The 16,036-nt window shown below is 37.6% G+C and overlaps 3 protein-coding genes and 1 pseudogene across 5 annotated transcripts; 2 read left to right on the top strand and 2 right to left on the bottom strand.

The window, feature by feature from the left end:
- Positions 1 to 286: 286 nt before the first annotated feature.
- Positions 287 to 4,497, top strand: AT1G35710 (kinase family with leucine-rich repeat domain-containing protein). Its single transcript, NM_103273.2, has 2 exons — positions 287 to 3,831; positions 3,916 to 4,497. The coding sequence occupies exons 1-2, from the start codon at positions 756 to 758 to the stop codon at positions 4,200 to 4,202; spliced, it is 3,363 nt and encodes a 1,120-aa protein (NP_174809.1). The 5' UTR covers positions 287 to 755; the 3' UTR covers positions 4,203 to 4,497.
- A 486-nt stretch (positions 4,498 to 4,983) lies between these two features.
- On the top strand, positions 4,984 to 7,055 carry ANNAT1 (annexin 1). Its single transcript, NM_103274.4, has 3 exons — positions 4,984 to 5,195; positions 5,792 to 5,937; positions 6,024 to 7,055. Exons 1-3 carry the CDS (start codon positions 5,120 to 5,122, stop codon positions 6,753 to 6,755), a joined length of 954 nt encoding a protein of 317 aa, NP_174810.1. The 5' UTR covers positions 4,984 to 5,119; the 3' UTR covers positions 6,756 to 7,055.
- PUM9 (pumilio 9) lies at positions 6,953 to 9,747 on the bottom strand (the record flags this gene model as incomplete). Of its 2 annotated transcripts, none has more annotated exons than NM_001333166.1 (5): positions 6,953 to 7,244; positions 7,318 to 7,567; positions 7,646 to 7,809; positions 7,960 to 8,122; positions 8,600 to 9,747. In NM_001333166.1, the coding sequence occupies 5 exons, from the start codon at positions 9,628 to 9,630 to the stop codon at positions 7,140 to 7,142; spliced, it is 1,713 nt and encodes a 570-aa protein (NP_001322303.1). The 2 variants fall into 2 exon arrangements, with proteins under 2 accessions (NP_001322303.1, NP_174811.1); NM_103275.1 differs by having other exon boundaries at positions 7,140 to 7,244; positions 8,600 to 9,612.
- Positions 9,748 to 10,906: 1,159 nt separating this feature from the next.
- Positions 10,907 to 15,346, bottom strand: AT1G35735 (annotated as a pseudogene; the record flags this gene model as incomplete). Its single annotated transcript has 1 exon — positions 10,907 to 15,346.
- Positions 15,347 to 16,036: the final 690 nt, after the last annotated feature.

A 16,036-nucleotide genomic window follows, 5' to 3' on the forward strand; every position in this document is an offset into this window, starting at 1 on the left:
ATTTAATTTATTTTAATTTAATTTAATAAGAATTAGTTTAATTTAACTAGAACTCAAACCCATCGTGATATCGCAAAGAAAAATATTATAAATTTGTTTATATGATAATTTCTTTAAAACAAATATAACTCAAAATGATGCATATTATAAATTTTTGTAGTTATAGAAAAGTATATATATAACTAACCGGAAAAAAATAAAAGTAAATATTTTGACAGAAAATTACAATATATGAAGTTGCAATAAAAGACACAAGCGAGAAAAAATAACCGTCAATATTTTGTTACGGAAAGTTGCGATTAAAAGACACAACTGTTAAGAATATAAAAGACATTTCTTTAAGTTTAATTTAATTGTTTTTAATTGTTTTTAATTGTTTTTTAATTTATATTTTTTTATCGCTAAGTTGTTCGTTTTCATGTCGCTAGATTCAACCCAAATCTTCTTGACCAATATTATCCACTCACTGGTATCATCCAAAACACAATGACTTCCAAAACACAACGACCAATACTCATTCACTCAACAGAAAATTCAAAGAAGAACCCGTAAGCACTTTTCTATGTAACTTCACAAAAGGTAAACGCCAAAATAAGTAATTCGAACCCACGGCGGGGTTAGCCCTTCATTATCAAGGAGACGACTCCAAGTCAATCACTGAGTGCACATGAGGATTATTAAATAGCCAGAACTTGGATAGCTTTATCTAACACCAAGAGAGAAAGATAAGAGAGAGGGAGTGAGAGTAAGTAAGAATGGGTTTTGCAGAGAAGAATCTTTATGATTTTCGTTTTCTTTTGTTCATTTCCATTATTTTGAGCTGTTCCATTTCAGCTTCTGCAACTATCGCAGAAGCAAATGCTCTTCTGAAATGGAAATCCACTTTCACGAACTCATCAAAACTGTCTTCATGGGTCCATGATGCAAACACCAATACTAGCTTTTCCTGCACCAGTTGGTATGGTGTTTCTTGCAACTCACGAGGGAGTATCGAAGAGTTAAACCTCACTAACACTGGTATAGAAGGTACTTTCCAAGATTTCCCCTTCATTTCTCTCTCAAACCTTGCTTACGTAGATCTTAGCATGAACCTTTTATCTGGAACCATCCCTCCTCAATTCGGAAACCTCTCTAAACTCATCTACTTTGACCTCTCCACAAATCACTTAACCGGAGAAATCTCTCCTTCCTTAGGAAATCTCAAGAACTTGACGGTACTTTATCTTCACCAAAACTATCTAACTAGTGTCATTCCCTCGGAACTAGGCAACATGGAATCCATGACAGATTTAGCGCTAAGTCAGAACAAACTTACCGGTTCAATTCCTTCTTCCTTAGGAAATCTCAAGAACTTGATGGTTCTTTATCTTTACGAGAACTATCTAACTGGTGTCATTCCCCCGGAACTAGGTAACATGGAATCCATGACAGATTTAGCTTTAAGTCAGAACAAACTTACCGGTTCAATTCCTTCTACCTTAGGAAATCTCAAGAACTTGATGGTTCTTTATCTTTACGAGAACTATCTAACTGGTGTCATTCCCCCAGAAATAGGCAACATGGAATCCATGACAAATTTAGCGCTAAGTCAGAACAAACTTACTGGTTCAATTCCTTCTTCCTTAGGTAATCTCAAGAACTTGACGCTTCTTTCTCTTTTCCAGAACTATCTAACTGGTGGCATTCCCCCGAAACTAGGCAACATAGAATCCATGATCGATTTAGAGTTGAGTAACAACAAACTTACCGGTTCAATTCCTTCTTCCTTAGGAAATCTCAAGAATTTGACTATTCTTTATCTTTACGAGAACTATTTAACTGGTGTCATTCCCCCGGAACTAGGCAACATGGAATCGATGATTGATTTACAGTTGAATAACAACAAACTTACCGGTTCAATTCCTTCTTCCTTCGGAAATCTCAAGAACTTGACGTATCTTTATCTTTACCTGAATTATTTAACTGGTGTCATTCCCCAGGAGCTAGGCAACATGGAATCCATGATCAATTTAGATTTAAGTCAGAACAAACTTACAGGTTCTGTTCCTGATTCCTTTGGTAACTTTACCAAGCTGGAAAGTTTGTACCTTCGTGTTAACCACCTCTCTGGTGCGATCCCGCCAGGAGTAGCAAACTCTTCACATCTAACTACCTTGATACTTGACACCAACAACTTCACTGGTTTCTTTCCTGAAACTGTTTGCAAAGGTAGGAAGCTTCAAAATATCTCATTGGATTACAATCACCTCGAAGGTCCTATCCCGAAAAGCTTGAGAGATTGCAAGAGCCTGATCAGAGCAAGATTTCTAGGAAACAAATTCACTGGCGATATTTTTGAAGCTTTTGGGATTTACCCAGACCTTAACTTCATTGATTTCAGCCACAACAAATTCCACGGTGAGATTTCTAGCAACTGGGAGAAGAGTCCAAAGCTAGGTGCCTTGATCATGTCAAACAACAACATCACGGGTGCTATCCCAACAGAGATTTGGAACATGACACAACTAGTTGAGCTGGATCTATCTACCAACAACCTCTTTGGTGAACTTCCAGAAGCAATTGGAAATCTCACGAATTTGTCGAGGCTACGACTTAATGGGAATCAGTTATCTGGAAGAGTTCCTGCAGGTTTAAGTTTCTTAACCAATCTTGAGTCTCTTGACTTATCCTCAAACAATTTCAGCTCAGAGATCCCACAAACCTTTGACTCCTTTTTAAAGCTTCATGACATGAACCTGAGCAGAAACAAATTCGACGGAAGCATTCCCCGACTATCAAAGCTGACTCAGTTAACGCAACTTGATCTCAGCCACAACCAGCTCGACGGAGAAATCCCATCACAACTAAGCTCCCTGCAAAGCCTCGACAAGCTCGACCTCTCACACAACAATCTCTCAGGTCTCATTCCAACAACTTTCGAGGGCATGATAGCGCTGACGAACGTCGATATATCAAACAATAAACTCGAAGGTCCGCTTCCAGATACTCCAACGTTTCGAAAAGCAACAGCAGATGCATTGGAGGAAAACATAGGCTTATGCAGTAATATTCCTAAACAAAGATTGAAACCATGCCGTGAGTTGAAGAAACCGAAGAAAAATGGCAACCTTGTTGTGTGGATATTAGTGCCAATCCTAGGAGTACTCGTCATTCTCTCTATATGTGCAAACACATTCACCTACTGCATTCGGAAACGAAAACTACAAAATGGAAGAAACACAGATCCTGAAACAGGAGAGAATATGTCCATATTCAGCGTTGATGGCAAATTCAAATACCAAGATATCATCGAATCAACAAACGAATTCGATCCAACACACCTCATCGGAACCGGAGGATACAGCAAAGTCTACAGAGCAAACCTCCAAGATACAATCATAGCCGTTAAACGACTACATGACACAATAGACGAAGAGATATCAAAGCCAGTTGTGAAGCAAGAGTTCCTAAACGAGGTAAAAGCATTAACAGAGATCCGTCACCGCAACGTTGTGAAGCTCTTCGGCTTCTGCTCCCACCGCCGCCACACATTTCTGATCTACGAGTACATGGAAAAAGGAAGTTTAAACAAACTCTTAGCCAACGACGAAGAAGCTAAGCGACTCACTTGGACCAAAAGGATCAACGTCGTGAAAGGTGTGGCTCACGCTTTATCGTATATGCACCATGACCGAATAACACCGATCGTTCACCGTGATATTAGCAGCGGAAACATCCTTCTCGATAACGATTACACAGCTAAGATCTCCGATTTTGGTACAGCAAAACTTCTAAAGACGGATTCATCAAACTGGTCCGCCGTTGCTGGAACCTACGGCTACGTTGCACCAGGTAAATCTAAATCCCTAAATCTGATTTTGAGCTTATGAAATTTAAATCACTAAATTCGAAATTGAACTTGATTTTTCGCAACAGAGTTTGCTTACACGATGAAGGTGACGGAGAAATGCGATGTGTATAGCTTCGGGGTTTTGATACTCGAATTGATAATTGGGAAACATCCGGGAGATTTGGTATCGAGTTTGTCTTCGTCTCCAGGAGAAGCTCTGTCGCTAAGAAGCATTTCCGATGAACGTGTATTAGAACCACGGGGACAAAATAGAGAGAAGCTCTTGAAGATGGTGGAAATGGCTTTATTGTGTTTACAAGCAAATCCAGAATCTCGGCCAACGATGTTGTCAATCTCCACTACATTTTCTTAGAAACTGAACTTCTCCATCAATTTCTATGTTATCATTGTGTTTATCTATACAGCAACAGTAATCTCTGTTGGCTTTTGTTCTCTGTTCTTGCTTGTGTTTGCAGGAAGGGGTGTCGACTCTCGTTTCAGCTTTTGTTGTTGTTGTTTGGGCTTCTCGGCCTGCTTCAGCTTTTGTATGTATTGGGCTGCGCCCTTGTTGGTCTTTGGGCCTTGTTTGTTTTTATCTTTGCGGCTTGCGTGCCATGTTAGGCCTTTTGGTCTTGTAATGTGTTTGGTTAATGGAAATCTATGAAGTTAAAAAAATGAAAAAAAAAAAAAAAAAAAAAAAACTGTTAAAAGCATTTTTAGATAATGGTCATTGTGTTACTCCTCACATATGAACATTCAAATAAAGTTTTGGATACTGTCTATCTGTATATCGCCAGAATTAGTAAGAGATTTCTTATGCATAGTAGGAGATTAAAAAAAAAAATGCATAGTAGGAGATTTGTAAAGAAAGAAATAAGTTTTTTTTTGTATAATGAGTTCTAATGGACATCACGTTTGCAAGTGATAATAAAAAAATCTTACACTCTTGTACTCTGTAACGTGTTAAAATAATACAAAATGGATTATAATAACGAAATCTAAACACTTATAATCTTGCGGATGATTTTGTGACAACCAATGAAACCGTTAATGCGAGATTACGATAGTTTTTTATGAAATCATGATTTGTGCATAAAGTTAAGCAAATGCTAAATAATTCATAAAGTGTAAGAAACACGTGGCAGAAGAATTAATAATTCGTTTGGGATATTTTTGGTATATACGGACAGGCCACGTCGTGTCCTAAACCTCTTAGCCTTTCCCTTTATAAGTCAATCTTGTGTCGGCTTCGACTCCCAACATACACAAAACACTAAAAGTAGAAGAAAAATGGCGACTCTTAAGGTTTCTGATTCTGTTCCTGCTCCTTCTGATGATGCTGAGCAATTGAGAACCGCTTTTGAAGGTATAATAGTTTCATGATTCTTCTTGTTACGTTCTCTGTTTTTGTTACCTTCTTGTTTACATGATCAGTATCCACTTTTTGTAAAAGTGATGTGAATCTGTTGGTTTTCGTTTGGTGGGTTATTGTATGATCATTTGTTTTGATTGTTTTTCATGTGGATCGATCTTTGTTTTGGTCCGATGATATGAATGTTGTGTCGGTAGCGTTTTATGATCATTTGTACGATGATGTAGATCGAGATTGTTCCTTCATGGATCGGATCAGTGACAATGATCTCCTTTCTTTGTGTGATCTATAACAATCTTTTGTGTTAGTGATGAAGTTTTGATTGTCTGATCATGTTGATAATGACAATGATTACATTCACACGAGATCTTGATTGAGTTGTGTTTTGATTCTCACTGTCACAGATCTGTCTTCTTAGTCTAGATCTATAATGTAGTTACGTGTAATACAACACTAAGATCTTAAGATTTATATTTTGTGAATCTGTTTGACCGGTTCTGTTATTATGGATCTGAAGTGTGTGTGACTTGGATCTGAAGTATGTGACTTTGATGGTTATGTAAAGTGAATCTGATTCGTGTTTTTCGCAGGATGGGGTACGAACGAGGACTTGATCATATCAATCTTGGCTCACAGAAGTGCTGAACAGAGGAAAGTCATCAGGCAAGCATACCACGAAACCTACGGCGAAGACCTTCTCAAGACTCTTGACAAGGAGCTCTCTAACGATTTCGAGGTTCGGTTTTCGGACTTTTAAGTATCGACTTTTAAACATCTTGTGTGAAGTCATTGTATTCTAATTGGTTTTTTGGTCATGGACAGAGAGCTATCTTGTTGTGGACTCTTGAACCCGGTGAGCGTGATGCTTTATTGGCTAATGAAGCTACAAAAAGATGGACTTCAAGCAACCAAGTTCTTATGGAAGTTGCTTGCACAAGGACATCAACGCAGCTGCTTCACGCTAGGCAAGCTTACCATGCTCGCTACAAGAAGTCTCTTGAAGAGGACGTTGCTCACCACACTACCGGTGACTTCAGAAAGCTTTTGGTTTCTCTTGTTACCTCATACAGGTACGAAGGAGATGAAGTGAACATGACATTGGCTAAGCAAGAAGCTAAGCTGGTCCATGAGAAAATCAAGGACAAGCACTACAATGATGAGGATGTTATTAGAATCTTGTCCACAAGAAGCAAAGCTCAGATCAATGCTACTTTTAACCGTTACCAAGATGATCATGGCGAGGAAATTCTCAAGAGTCTTGAGGAAGGAGATGATGATGACAAGTTCCTTGCACTTTTGAGGTCAACCATTCAGTGCTTGACAAGACCAGAGCTTTACTTTGTCGATGTTCTTCGTTCAGCAATCAACAAAACTGGAACTGATGAAGGAGCACTCACTAGAATTGTGACCACAAGAGCTGAGATTGACTTGAAGGTCATTGGAGAGGAGTACCAGCGCAGGAACAGCATTCCTTTGGAGAAAGCTATTACCAAAGACACTCGTGGAGATTACGAGAAGATGCTCGTCGCACTTCTCGGTGAAGATGATGCTTAATCAATCAATCCTCCACAGAGAAACATAAGCTGCTCTACAGCTTCTGTTATCTCTTATCTCCCTCTCTCTCTCTTTGATGAGTTTCAAATCGTTTGATTTTGTTTCTACAAAAACCTTGTTTGTTTCTGTTGTGTGTTTTGAGTTCCTAAATAATGCAAAAGAGAGAGACAGAGAGAACCAGTGTGGTCTCTTAAGTTATATATATATGAAGAGCATTGGCCTAAAACACAGACTAACAAGTAGTTCTGGTTTTGACAAAAGTTGTTGTCACTACAAAAAGGGAGACCAACAACAAAAAAGTTAAGGGCATTGTTTTCTCTAAAGCCCTATCCGATCTTGAAACACAAAATAACAACAACAACATTTTTTAGTTACTAATCAAAGTCACTTCTTCAAGATGGTCTTGGAGAAAATCTTCTTGCAGTAAGGGCTCGAGTGTAGTTTCCCGTACCTGTAAACCTTCGCCACCAATTTAGCACGAACAGGTCCCTGCATCAACCCCAAAAGCCATGTCAAGTTCTGTTTCTAAAAGCTTATAACATATGTATTGATTTGGACTTACTTTGGTTACAGAGAGAGCAGTTTGGATCACATAGTTCGCATAAGGATCTTGCAGAAGATATTCAAAGTTTGGAACACAGAGGAGCTCACGGACGATCTCAGCTCGACTCTCTGGATACTTCCTTAGACACTTCTCAATCACGTGGCTACTAAACTTCTGAGTAGCTAACTCGGCGTAGTGCATTCTAAACTGAACCAGCAACTTCACTGCAGAAACTTGTTGATCTATTAAGTACTGCACCACATAGTTCCTGCCAAATTTCATTAACTATAAGGAGAGTTTTTCAAACTATACCAAATCTTTAAGTCTAAGTGGAGACTAAATTTACCCAAAAGGATCCTGAGAAAGGTGAAGCGAGTTTCTTGATATCTCAGCGACGAGTCTTTCACGTTGCAGTCCAACAGAGTTTGAAATGCAGCATTGAAGAACACAGCATCCGTGTCGATGAATAGCAATCTCAGCACAGTACTTAGTAGCAGCTTCTAACACAAACTGACACCAAAATTCACAACATTAATCAGATCTTAAGTAAGAAACAAAAACAACAGTCTCAGCACATTACTTTGTAGCTGCTTCCAACTCAAACTAACACCAAATTTCACAACATTCACGAAAGCTTGAGTATGAAACAAAAGATGTAACCTCATTGTCATTAGGGCCAAGGGTTTGCAAGCAACTCTGTATCACATGGTTCCCATTCAGATCTTTGACAAGAGCAAGAAACCCCGGTTTGAGACCTGACTTCACCAATGCAATCTGCTGTTTTGTTTTCACAGTTTCAATCATCTTCTGCACAACCCTTGTCCTGTTTAAATTCAAAAACACATTATCCACAAATCAGAATTCAAAAACATATTATCCACAAATCAAAACCAGCAAATTTCTATGCTTTTGGCCAAAAGTTCTCAGCCTTTTGTAATCAGAAGTAAGCGGATTTAGAGGGTTTTGCCCAAAGGTCTCAGCTTTTTTTTTCTCTCTTCCTGAAGCAAGCAGTTTTGGTTTGTCCAAAAACAGCAAAAAGTAAAAATAAAAATTCATTCTTTTCTACCAAATGTTGCATTCTTTTAGTGATAGACTGATAGTGATGGCTACAAAACTAATGCAGAGATTTCAAATATTTCCATAAACAGAAAAGATTTCATCTTCCCCAAAAAAACAAGAAAGATCTCATCTTAATCCTCAAAAGCTGAAATGTCTCCATCTCTATTGAGCTCGTGGACTTGTTGACTAAACTAATGAATCAAATTTACTAAAAGTTGATAAAAAAAAAGGTGAAGCTTACCCATAAGTGTTAAGACAGATTCTGATAAGCTCCCTTGGATTTGACGTTAACACACTCACAATCAACGTCCTCTGTTCCTCATCACTCACATCAAACAGCTTCTGAACAATGTAATTCCCAAAAGGATCCATGGAAAGTTCAACGACATGGTCAATGATTGCAAGTAATATAACCTTAGCTTCATGAAATGTTCCTTCTTCGACCAGTTTCTGCAAAACTCTGCAACCAATCTGATCTTTCGCCATTAAGTTCACAGATCCATAAATCTCAACCATGGAGACGAGATCATTATTGCTTTTTGGACTCATCTTCCCATAAGAGCCTTGACCGATTAGTACTGTATCTTCTAGATAAGAAGCTCCAAGCTTTCCAGAAACCTTCTCGTGAAATGGACTCAGCAGAGAACTATCCTCCTCTGGATAAAAACCTCTAGAAGCTTCCATGGCGGCTAGGGTTTGAGAAACCCTATTATTTCCTTCAAACATCAACGAACTTATGAGAGCATCGTTGCCTCTGAGAAAAGGAGGACGCTTTATGGGTTCATGGATCTGATCTAAGAGAAAATCTCTGTGATTCTTAAGAGCTAACATCTCTTCAAATCCGTTTAGGTTAAAGGAATCTTGACGGCCAAGTAATCTCATCTCTCCCGGAGATGGAGAAACTCCATGAAAATTGTTGTTTTGCAGACGAACAGAGGAAAAGTTACGAAACCCATCATGAATCTGAGAAGCTCCGGTGAGATTCTGGTCAAACCCAGAAGACCCATGAAGAGTTCTAGCCCCAAACTCACTCGGGTCGACCCGGAACTGTTCTTCGGGTTTGGTCCAGATACTCATGTCACAAGAGATACCCATTTTGTGAAGCTTTTTACACAAATCCAGAGCTTCAACACTCTTGTGGTTTTTCAGAAATGGGTTTGTGTCGAGACTCGGTAAAAACCCATCAGAACCAAGAGGACGATGATCGGAAGCTCCTCGGAAGTTGAAGTCTCCATTAAAACCTCCAAAACCCATGAATCTCTCTCCGAACATGAAAACAGAGTAAAGGTTACAAACGAAGAAGGAGAGAGAAGAGAGAGTAAAGCCAAGGAAACAATACGGAGAGAGGAGGAGAGGTTTGGTGATATAACAAGAAATGGTTTGTGAGAGAGAGAGAGAGAGAGAGAATGTTGTTGCGTGAGTGTACGTACGGAGGCTGTGTGTAGTGTTTGTCTCTTTTGTCGTTTTTTCGCCATTAATATCGTAACAGAGCCTCAAACACTGCTTTTTGCAGCCTGCCGAGGAAATACTTGAATTTACACTTTTGCCCCTCTTTTTATTTTGGTTCTTTTTCATATATTCTCTAAAATTTCCTCTTTAAGAAAACTTAAACCGAATCTAAACTAAACCAACAATAACCAATTTAGCAGAACCGAGATATGGGGCAAGACTAAATTAATCTGCCATCAAAAATAGTTGCACCAATTGGCCAAAAGTTAATTATGATAATCTTCAAACCTCGACTTTCTTTTTTTACGATTCAATCTCTTACGAGAAACCTAAATTGAGTTTCTTCCCATAAACTAATTTAGCAACGGCAAGACATGTATATCTAATTGTATCGTTCTTGCTAATTAAGACTATTATAATCGCTTATGTAAGTTTTATGTGACTTCAAATAAACACTACTTAAGTTATATAGAGAGTTTGAGAGAGCGTAAACCTTATAGAAGGTTTAAACTAATAAATTATAATTACAAATAAATGGTATACATGAAAAAATATTTAGATATGAAAACAAAATTATTATGGATGTTATAAAAGATTAAATTAAGAAAGAAGAATGAAGACCATAGAGAATAAAACTCGAAATAAGAGTTTTTTTATTGTTTTCTCTTTCTCTACTCTTTTTTCTCTGTTTTCTCTGTAACTTACAAATGAATGAAATGAGCTATATATAGTAGAGCTTACTTAGCTAGGAAGTAAATTACTTAGCGAAAAAGTAATGGATAAACATCATCCATATCTTAGAGAAGAAGTAATGGATAAACATCATCCATATCTTAAGGATGAAGTAATGGATAAACATCATTCATATCTTAGGGAAGAAGTAATGGATAAACATCATCTACATCTTATGGATAGAGATGAGTGATGGATAATCACATCCATACTTATCAAGTTTATAACACTCCCCCTTGAGTATCCATCACTTTTGATGAGTTACGTATTGCCTCGTTAAAAACCTTATCATGGAAAAATCCATTGGGATAAAAACCATGACAAGGGAAAAAGAGTACAGTGACGTGAACTCCCCCTCGAAGGGACTTCACAGGTTTCGTAGATGACGCATTCCAATGCTTTGAACATGATTTTTAAATGTAGAAGTTGGAAGCGCCTTTGTGAATAGATCTGCTGCATTGTCACTTGAACGAATGTATTGCACCTCTACTTCCTTGTTCTTCTCGAGTTCTTGAGTGTAAGAGAAGAATCGTGGAGGGATATGCTTCGTTCTGTCGCTCTTGATATAACCTTCTTTGATTTGAGCAACACATGCAGCATTATCTTCATATATTCTTGTTGGCTCTCTTTTGATGACTAATCCACTTGCTTCTTGAATATGATTAGTCATGGATCTAAGCCAAACACATTCTCTAGATGCTTCATGAAGAGCAATTATTTTTGCGTAGTTTGATGAAGTGGCGACTATAGTCTGCTTTTGAGAACGCCACGAGATTGCAGTTCCTCCAATGGTAAAAACATATCCGGTTTGTGATCTAGACTTATGAGGGTCTGATAAATACCCTGCATCTGCAAAACCAACTAGACCAAACTCGAGGTTTCTAGGATAATATAATCCAAAATCAATAGTACCTTGAAGATAACGAAAGATGTGTTTTATCCCATTCCAGTGCCTTCGTGTAGGGGATGAATTGTACCTTGCAAGCAAATTAGTAGCAAAAGCAATATCTGGTCTAGTACAATTTGCAAGATACATAAGTCCACCGATAACACTCATATAAGGTACTTCGGGACCTAGAAAATCTTCGTTATCCTCAGAAGGTCTAAATGGATCATTTTCAACATTTAAAGATCTATTGACCATAGGAGTACTTAAAGGATTCGCTTTATCCATATTAAAGCGCTTTAAAATCCTTTTTGTATAATTGGATTGATGCACAAATATACCATCTTGGAAATGCTCAATTTGGAGCCCGAGACAGAATTTTGTCTTTCCAAGATCTTTCATTTCGAACTCTTCTTTCATATGAGTTCGTGCATCATCAATCTCCTTTGGAGTTCCAATTATATTTAGGTCATCAACATAAACATCAATGATCACGAATCCCGAAGGAGATTTTTTAATGAAGACGCAAGGGCAGATTTCATTATTCACATACCCTTTCTTAAGTAGATAATCGCTTAAACGATTATACCACATGCGTCCGGATTGTTTCAATCCGTAAAGTGATCGCTGTAATTTGACCATATATATATCTTTAGACTTTGATGAGTCTAATGCCTCGGGAACTTTTAATCCTTCCGGGATTTTCATATATATATCATTATCAAGAGATCCATATAAATAAGCTGTCACTACATCCATAAGGTACATATCTAAATTATTAGATGTCGAAAGACTCATTAAGTACCTGAATGTAATTGCATCCATGACCGGAGAATATGTTTCTTCATAATCAACTCCTGGTCTTTGAGAGAAACCTTGTGCAACAAGTCGGGCTTTATATCGTGTGATCTCATCTTTTTCATTTCTTTTTCGCACGAATACCCACTTGTATCCAACAGGTTTTACACTCTCAGATGCAGTGACAATAGGTCCAAAGACATTTCTTTTATTAAGGGAGTGCAACTCAACTTGCATGGCATTTTTCCATTTCTCCCAATCCGGCCTTTTCTGGCACTCGGATAATGTCTTTGGATCTGGATCATCATTCTCTTGATCGATCTCTTTAGATAAAGAAAAGGAGAATATTCCATTATCATCATCAATATCATCTCTATCCCATATGATACCATCATGGGCATAGTTAATGGAAATCTCATACTTTTCTCTATCGTCCCGAGGACTTGGTTCTTCTTGAAGAACCTTTTCATTTTCTTCTCCCAATTTCTTTTTCTTTCGGGGATTTTTATCTTTTGAGCCAATAGGCCTCCCACGCTTTAATTGAACCTTAGGTTCATTAATTTTGCTCCCATCTAATTCCAGCTCACTAGGAATTTTAACTCTTGATGGGGCATTTGCAGCGGGGATATATGACTTTGTCACTTTTCTTGTATCGGTGAACGAATCTGGTAATTGATTTACCATATTTTGTAAATGTACAATCTTTTGTACTTCCAGCTCACGATGTTTCGTGGGGGGATCAAGATATTTTAAAGATGGTGCGCACCATTCTATATCTTTATGCATATGCATTTGATGAATTTCTCCCCCTAAAGCTGGGAATTCATCTTCATTAAAATGGCAATCGGCAAAACATGCCGTAAACAAATCACCAGTTTGTGGTTCAAGATACCTTATTATACTCGGTGATACATAACCGACGTATATTCGCAATCTCCTTTGGGACCCCATTTTTGTTCTTTGTGACGGTGCTATAGGCACATATACCGCACATCCAAAAATGCGGAGATGGGATAAATTTGGAACTTGACCATAAGTCATTTGTAAAGGGGAATATTCATTATCTGCGCTTGGTCTAATCTGAACCAAAGCCGCAGCATGCAATATAGCATGACCCCATATAGAAATTGGGAGTTTTGTTCTCAATATTAACGGTCTTGCAATGAGTTGCAACCGTTTAATTAATGATTCGGCCATGCCATTTTGTGCATGAACATGAGAGACCGGATGCTCTACATCGATTCCCATCGATACACAATAGTCATTAAAGGCTTGTGAAGTAAATTCCCCAGCATTATCAAGCCTGACTTTCTTTATGGCATAATCAAGAAATTGTGCCTTTAACCTGATTATTTGGGAAATGAATCTTGCGAAAGCCGTGTTTCGTGTAGTCAAAAGACATACATGTGACCATCCAGTAGATGCGTCAATTAATACCATAAAATATCGAAATGGCCCGCACGGTGGGTGAATTGGCCCACATATATCACCATGAATTCTCGACAAGAACAGGTCTTTCATTCCCAATTTTGTTTGGCGATGGCCTTATTATGAGTTTTCCTTGAGAACATGCTTTACAAGAAAACTCACCAGATTTATATATTTTCTGGTTTTTCAATGGATGGCCATTAGAATTTTGCACAATTTTTCGCATCATGACTGAACCAGGATGTCCAAGTCTTTCATGCCATATCTTAAATGTACTAGTAAACTCACTTGAGTGTACTGTAACATTTGATGCGATTATATTTATTTTTGTGCAATATAATCCGGAGGATAACATTGGCAATTCTTCTAATATATATTGCCTCTCGGATTTTATGCAAAGATATTCAATGCCATCTTTATTCATAGTCTATATATGATATCCATTACTTCGGATATCTTTGAAACTTATCAAGTTTCTATAAGACTTAGGGGAATATAATGCATCATTTAAAATGAGTTCCCCTTGGCATTGTAAAATTGGCTTCGCCAAAGCCTAATATTATCTTTGCATGGCCATTTATATTACTCACACTTCTAGCGGAGTCTTTTATTTCGAGAGAGGAGAAGTACTTTTTATCTCTAAAGATAGTGTGCGTAGAAGCACTGTCCGCCAGACATATATCTTCATCCTCAATCTCGTATTTTAACATTTCTGGAATAAAATATTTATTCATTAAACTTTGACATAGGCTACCCATATGTCATAATATATAACATTATTCCAGAATTACAAAAGCATCTATAATGCTTGTCATGCATAACATGATTATACATATGGCTATAATATATTACATTGATTTCTCGTTGTCATGATCAATCGAGAAAATCTGCCATATCAAGATGATTATCATCATCTTGGCCTTTAAAGGAAGGTTCCAACTCATCACAGATGAGATTAGTTTCAACATCCCTTTCTTTTGCCTTTTATGAGGTTTGATACATATCGGCTAAATATTTTGGTATATGACACGTCTGGTACAAGTGTCTTTTCATACCGCATCTGTGGCAAGTGCTTTCAACATGCCTTTTCTTAACACGACCAACATTATTTTTGTTGGTTTTTTCCGTGTTGAAATAATTGGGATGGAAACTTCTTCCTTTTCCTCGGCCACGACCACGACCTCTCCCACGACCACGACCACGACCTCGACAAGGTCCGGGTCCTCGCCAATTATCATCACCGGATGTAACAACATTCACTTCTAAAAGTGGAGTTGATCCAGGTGGGCGAGATAAATGATTCATCATCACAAGTTCATTATTTTGTTCAGCAACCAAAAGGACTTGCATCAACTCGGAATAACGAGTGTATCCTTTGGCCCGGTATTGCTGTTGAAGGATTACATTTCCAGGATGAAAGGTGGAGAGCATTTTTTCAATCATATCATAATCGCTCACTTTTTCACCACATAATATCATCCTGGAGGTGATTCCGAACATGGCGGAATTATAATCACTAACACTTTTGTAATCCAAAAACCGGAGATTTAGCCATTCATGTCTGGCTTTTGGCAAAATCACATATTTTTGATGATCGAAACGATCTTTAAGTGATTGTCATAGATCCACAGGATCTTTTCTCGTGATGTATTCATTTTTCAAATTGTCGTGGAGATGGTGGCGTAGAAATACCATGGCTTTAGCTTTACTCTCATCTGATGTCGTTTCAGATGCATCTATGGTGCTAAGAAGCCCATTTGATCTAAGATGCATCTTAATATCTGATTCCCATGACATATAATTTTTACCAGATACATCAAGGGCAACGACATCGAGCTTAGCTAGATTTGACATGATTATCTTTAGAAATAAATAATCATTCAATTAATGAGCCATTTATGGCATTTCGAAGAGGCATAGCCTACCATTCGATTAAGGAGGAGGTATAACCTCATACTCCGAAAATATCAAGCATATAATTTCTTATAAATGAATTAAAATGAATTTAAAATAATTTAAATGTTACCTCAAAAGATGCTTGATCAAATAGACGATTGGTTGGTTAGACAACACCTGGAGAAACGATCGTGCTGATAACGTGTTATAAAAGATTAAATTAAGAAAGAAGAATGAAGAGTAGAGAGAATAAAACTCGAAACAAGAGTTTTCTTATTGCTTTCTCTTTCTCTACTCTTTTCTCTCTGTTTTTTCTGTAACTTACAAATGAATGAAATGAGCTATATATAGTAAGTAAATTACTTAGCAAAAAAGTAATGGATAAACATCATCCATATCTTAGAGAAGAACTAATGGATAAACATCATCCATATCTGAGGGATGAAGTAATGGATAAACATCATCCATATCTTATGGATAGAGATGAGT

This window comes from Arabidopsis thaliana (assembly GCF_000001735.4).
Source record: "Arabidopsis thaliana chromosome 1 sequence".
In the NCBI taxonomy this organism is placed as follows: Eukaryota; Viridiplantae; Streptophyta; class Magnoliopsida; order Brassicales; family Brassicaceae; genus Arabidopsis; species Arabidopsis thaliana.

What these genes read in the sequence shown, in the direction of transcription:
- AT1G35710 (NM_103273.2), top strand. Translation starts at nt 756, where the DNA reads ATGGGTTTTGCAGAGAAGAATCTTTATGATTTTCGTTTTCTTTTGTTC. An exon ending in CTACGGCTACGTTGCACCAG is followed by an intron (nt 3,832 to 3,915) that starts GTAAATCTAAAT and finishes TTTTCGCAACAG; the next exon opens with AGTTTGCTTACACGATGAAG.
- ANNAT1 (NM_103274.4), top strand. Translation starts at nt 5,120, where the DNA reads ATGGCGACTCTTAAGGTTTCTGATTCTGTTCCTGCTCCTTCTGATGAT. An exon ending in ATTGAGAACCGCTTTTGAAG is followed by an intron (nt 5,196 to 5,791) that starts GTATAATAGTTT and finishes TGTTTTTCGCAG; the next exon opens with GATGGGGTACGAACGAGGAC. An exon ending in AGCTCTCTAACGATTTCGAG is followed by an intron (nt 5,938 to 6,023) that starts GTTCGGTTTTCG and finishes GGTCATGGACAG; the next exon opens with AGAGCTATCTTGTTGTGGAC.